Source organism: Arachis ipaensis, chromosome B9 (genome assembly GCF_059453495.1).
Source record: "Arachis ipaensis isolate K30076 ecotype BB chromosome B9, ASM5945349v1, whole genome shotgun sequence".
In the NCBI taxonomy this organism is placed as follows: Eukaryota; Viridiplantae; Streptophyta; class Magnoliopsida; order Fabales; family Fabaceae; genus Arachis; species Arachis ipaensis.
This window is the reverse complement of record NC_142444.1, coordinates 7545696-7551695: the sequence shown is the minus strand read 5'-3', so window position 1 is coordinate 7551695 and position 6000 is coordinate 7545696. Positions and strand designations below refer to the sequence as shown.

The following is a 6000-nucleotide window of genomic DNA, read 5'->3' as shown; positions in this document are numbered from 1 at the left end:
AATTATTTTTTTAAAATTGAGTTTTAATCTAAAAAATTAAAATTAAAATTTTTAAAATTTGATTTTAGTTTTAATTAATCAATTAAAAATTGGTTTTTTTTAATTTAGTTTTCGTTAATTAATTTTAAAAAATATGAATATAATTTTAAAATTATTTTATTAAATTAATTAATCAAAATGTAGTTATAATTTTTTAACGGAGTAGCCACATTTTAGTTTTTTTTAATGTACACAGTACATGGTACACCCCTAGAATTGGCTTGAATGCATTAGAATGGCAAAGCTCAATTATATATAAGATGGTACGGATCCGGTCCACGGATCCATGATCCGGGATTAAACCCAAATCCAGCTACCCGGGTCCGACACGCCCCACTCTTTTAGAAGGCCCGAAGCCGGCCCTCTAGAACTCCTAACCGACTTTCGAATTCAAACGTCTTCCTTATCTTAATCAAACAAGATAAGATAAGATAGATACTATCACCTATAAATAGAGGACCCAGATCCCTCCAGGTATTCACTCATCCCACTCACCTAATACCTCTCAGATCCATTCTGACTTGAGCGTCGGAGTGTCTTTGCAGGTACCTCCCCCGTCGCTCCCGCCAAGTGATCCGGCATCTGCCTCAACCCGCAAGTTCTCGATCCATCTCTCAACCCGTACCAGAGACATCTTGTACATTGGCGCCGTCTGTGGGGAACTACGCCGGTTGAGCCGGAATGGGGGACACACCCGAAGAAACCTCCCTAAGCCAAGGTGACTCTCGAACCAGGAACCCGACTCCCGAACACCAGGAGGTCACGAATCGCGAAAGGATAGCAAGCACCATTCACCACGCCACTCCAGCACATGATAAGGAAAACGAACACATCATCGCGGAACCGCGACACCCCAAAAACACGGGGGACAAAGTAGCACAAATAATCCAAGATCTATGCCTTAGAGTCCAGGAGCTAGAAGGAAGAGTGGCCACCAAGGAAAGGCTCAGCGGCGAAAACAAAAGCCACACAACCTCTAGGTCAAAATCTCACGGCCGGTCGCCAACACGACAACACGACGGGAGAAGCCATAACAGCACCTCGCGCGGTCCCAGGCATGAAAAGTCGCCAGAACGGCGACACAGTAAAAGGTACAACCGCAGTGCTTCCCGAGATCTAAGCCATCGACATGACTCAGACGAAGACCGACGACACCGAGAAACCAAGCGCACGAGAAACGACTACACAATAATGGGAGTCACCCCCTTCACGGAGAGGATCTTAAAAGCAAAACTACCCAAAGGATTTGACAAGCCCACGGACATGAAGTACGACGGAACAAAAGACTCCCAGGAACACCTAACGGCCTTCGAGGCCAGGATGAACCTAGAAGGTGCGGCCGACGCAGTCCGATGCAGAGCTTTCCCGGTAACCCTAGCCGGACCGACAATCAAATGGTTCAACGCCCTCCCCAACGGATCCATAGCCAATTTCCATGACATTTCGCGAAAGTTCACGGCCCAATTTACAACCAGAATTACCAAGGCAAAACACCCCATCAGCCTGCTAGGGGTCACACAGAAACAGGACGAATCCACACAAAAATACCTCGACCGCTTCAACGATGAATGCCTAACGGTCGACGGACTCACGGATTTCGTCGCAAGCCTCTGCTTAACCAACGGGCTCATGAACGAAGACTTCTGCAAGCACCTCACCACCAAACCAGTATGGACCATGCACGAGATCCAGAACGTCGCCAGAGCCTACATAAATGACGAGGAGGTCAACCAGGTCGTCGCCGCCAACAAACGGCAATACGGCAACGCCCCACACGGCAACCCGACATCTCGCCATAACCCAATGCCCAGAGAAAGTCAAAGGGAACCACCTAAACAAACAAACGCAAACGACCACCCAGGATCGGCAAATTCTCCAATTACACACCCCTAACAGCCCCAATTACCGAGATATACCACCAGATAGCAGATTGAGGTATTATCCCAAAAGCCCGACAACTCAGAGAAAGAACGGGCGGCAACAAAACCTTTTATTGCGATTACCACCGAGACTACGGGCACAGGACACAAGACTGTTTCGACCTTAAAGACGCTCTCGAGCAAGCCATAAGAGACGGCAAGCTCCCAGAGTTCGCCAAAATCATTAGAGAACCAAAATGCGCGGAAAGAGACAGATCGTCCGAGAGGGAAGGACGCAACCCGAGAACACAAAAATAACCCCCCAAAGAAAATTCAGACGACGATCCGACCATAATAGTAAACGTTATCACAGGCAAAGATGTATCAGGCAAGTCAAGATCAACACTAAAAAAGGATCTCAAAGTCTTGGCCGTCAGAGATCAAGCTCCAACTACCACAGCCGACAAAACGATAGCTTTCCTACCCGAGGACTGCCAGCACGGCACCTCGACGAAAGACGCACCTTTCGTCATCTCGGCAAGAATCGGAACGGGACTAGTTCGGAGAATACTGGTGGACACCGGCGCAGACTCCAACATCCTCTTCCGAGGAGCCTTCGACAAACTCGGGCTCCGTAATGAAAATCTCCAAACACACCGCAACGGTGTCACGGGACTCGGAGACAACTTCCTCAAACCGGACGGCTCCATCACCCTCCCCCTCACCGTAGGAACAGGCGACCAAAGGAAGACAATTCTGTCAGAATTTGTGGTCCTAAAAGACTCCACCGCCTACAACGTCATCCTCGGAAGAAAAACGATCAATGACTTCTCAGCCATCATCTTCACCAAATACCTCCTTATGAAATTCATAACGGAAGACGGCTCCATCGGGACTATCCACGGAGATCGGAAAGTCACAGCAGAATGTGACAACACCAGCCTGGCTTTATGAAAAAAATCTCGCGACGCGGCTGGAATATTTCTAGCCGACCTGGACGCCCGACAAGACGGCCAGCCTAGGCCAGAGCCAGAGGGCGACATGGAAAAACTACAAATAGGGCAAACCAGAGACGAATACACCTTCATCAATAGGAACCTCCCATATGACCTTAAAGAAGATATTTCCCAATTCTTGAAATAAAACAGAAACTTGTTCGCTTTCACACCAGCCGACATGCCTGGGATAGACCCCGACTTAATGTCCCACCGGCTAGCCGTAGACCCCAAAGCCAAACCCGTGGCACAAAAGAGACGAAAAATATCGTCAGACCGAGCGGCCGAGGTCAAAAGACAAGTAAAAGCCCTACTCGAAGCAAACTTCATCAGAGAATTGCCCTATACGACGTGGTTAGCAAACGTCGAACTAGTAAAAAAGTCCAACGGGAAGTGGCGAATGTGCGTCGACTACACGGACCTCAACAAAGCTTGTCCAAAAGATGCCTTCTCCCTACCAAACATAGACGGATTGGTAGACGCAGTGTCCGGCCACCGATACCTCAGCTTTATGGATGCATACTCTGACTACAATCAAATACCCATGCACCAGCCCGATGAGGAGAAAACAACATTCATCACCCCCGACGGGATGTACTGCTACACAGTCATGCCTTTCGGCCTAAAGAACGCCGGAGCCACCTACCAAAGACTCGTCAACAAGATATTCCAAAACCTGTCCGGATCCAAATTAGAAGTCTACATAGACGACATGCTCGCCAAAACTGAATCAGGCGAGCAACTCATCAACGACCTGAGGCTCATAATGAACACCCTACGAAAGCATCGAATGCGACTCAACCCAACAAAATGTGCTTTCGGAATGGAGGCGGGAAAGTTCCTCGGCTTCATGATCACGCAACGCGGAGTCGAAGCTAACCCGGAGAAATGTCGTGCCATCCTCGATATGACAAACCCAAAAAACCTTAACGACATCCAAAAGCTCACCGGCCGCCTCACGGCGTTATCCCGTTTCCTCGGAGGATCAGCGCAAAAAGCAATCCCCTTCTTCAAACTAATGAAGAAAGGAACCTCCTTCAGATGGGAAGCAAAATGCGAGGAAGCATTCCAGCACTTCAAAAGAGTCCTAGTAGAACCACCAGTTCTCGCCAAGCCCCAAACAGGAGAAACCCTCTACTTATACCTCTCCATAACGGAAGAGGCACTCGCAGCAGCACTCATCCGTGAAAACGAGAAAAAAGAACAAAAACCCATATACTTCATAAGCAAAGTCCTACAAGACACAGAAACTCGCTACTCACGCCTAGAAAAGTTAGCCTTCGCGCTCCTCACGGCCTCCCGGCACTTACGACAATATTTTCAGGCCCATCCCGTCACAGTCCGAACCGACCAAGCAGTCAAACAGGTACTACAAAAGTCCGACCTAGTAGGAAGGATGTTAGCATAGTCCATCGAGCTGTCCCAGTTCCAAATCAAGTTCGAACCCCGAAACGCAATCAAAGCACAAGCCATGGCCGACTTCATCGCCGAGATGACACCGGAAAACCCCACTCCCGAGTCATGGAAGCTGCACGTCGATGGCTCATCAAACGTCACCTCCGGAGGTGCCGGGGTCATACTCGAAAGCCAAAACGGGGTCATAATCGAACAGTCAGTTCGATACGAGTTCCCAGTTTCTAATAATCAAGTAGAATATGAGGCTCTCCTGGCAGGCCTAGCCCTAGCCAAGGACGTCGGAGCAAAAGTCCTGGAAGTAAACACTGATTCACAGGTAGTCAGCTCCCAAATCAACGGAGACTACCAAACGCGAGACCCCTTACTCCAACAATACCTCGCCAGGGTGAACGAACTGAAAGAAGGGTTCAATCGCATAACCATACAGCACGTTCCCAGAGAACGAAATGCCAGAGCAGATCTCCTCTCCAAGCTAGCCAGCACCAAACCAAGACACAACAACAAATCGCTAATTCAGGGAGTCGTTAAGTCACCATCCATATCGACAACGGCTAAAGCTTATCTGACGCTCTCCAGCCAAGGATCATGGACCTACTCGATCATACAATACCTCCTCGACGGAACACTACCAGAAGGCCCCAAAGAGGGAAAACGGACAAAAAGGGAAGCTGCCAACTACACAGTTGTCGCAGGACAACTATACAAACGCGGATTCTCGCAACCCCTGCTCAAATACGTCGAACCCAGGGACACGGAGTACATACTCTGCAAAATCCATGAAGGTTGCTGTGGCCATCACATCGGAGGTAAAATCCTAGCCCAGAGAGTCATCAGGGCCGGTTACTTCTGGCCCACAGTTATCTGGGACTCCATGCAGTTAGTAAAAAACTGCGATAAATGCCAAAGGCACGCCAATATTCACCAGACCGCCCCACACCAGCTCAGCATCATATCGGCAGAGTGGCCATTTGGCACCTGGGGAATCGACCTTGTCGGACCCTTTTCTACGGCACCCGGTCAACTCTGATATCTCATCGTCGCCATAGATTATTACACCACGTGGATCGAGGCCAAGCCCCTGGCCTCCATCACGGCAACCCAATGCTGAAAATTCCTCTGGCGACAGATCATCACCCGATTCGGGATCCCCGAGATCGTTATCTCGAACAACGGAACCCAATTCACGGACAAAAAATTCAGAGAATTCTTGGAAGGACTACGTATATCCCACCGTTTCAGCTCGGTAGAACACCCCTAAACAAACGGACAGGTGGAATCCGCAAACAAAATAATCGTGAAAGGACTCAAGAAACGGCTCGATGAAGCCAAAGGACTATGATCGGTCCTGTGGTCATACCGAACAACCCCCCAAACGACCACAGGAGAAACCCCTTTCCGATTAACATACGGTGTAGAGGCTGTCATCCCAGTAGAGATAGGAGATCCAAGCACCAGGAAAACGGACGGAGGTAACGACGAGGAAGCAGAACGAGACCTCATCAACGAAGAAAGAAGCATAGCCCATGTCAGAGAGCTAGCTCTAAAACAAAGAATCAGCTTAAGGTACAACAACGGCATCATCAAACGAGAATTCGCACCCGACGACCCCGTCCTACGATGAAATGACATCGGAACCCCGACCCCAGGGGAAGGGAAGCTCACCCCCAATTAGGAAGGACCATACAGAATCA

The 6000-nt window shown here is 49.0% G+C and overlaps 1 protein-coding gene across 1 annotated transcript; it reads left to right on the top strand.

Moving 5' to 3' along the window:
• Window positions 1-3404: 3404 nt before the first annotated feature.
• LOC148543645 (uncharacterized) lies at window positions 3405-5336 on the top strand. The gene is made up of 2 exons (XM_088498615.1): window positions 3405-4055; window positions 4320-5336. The coding sequence occupies exons 1-2, from the start codon at window positions 3405-3407 to the stop codon at window positions 5334-5336; spliced, it is 1668 nt and encodes a 555-aa protein (XP_088354741.1).
• The last annotated feature ends 664 nt before the right edge of the window (window positions 5337-6000 follow it).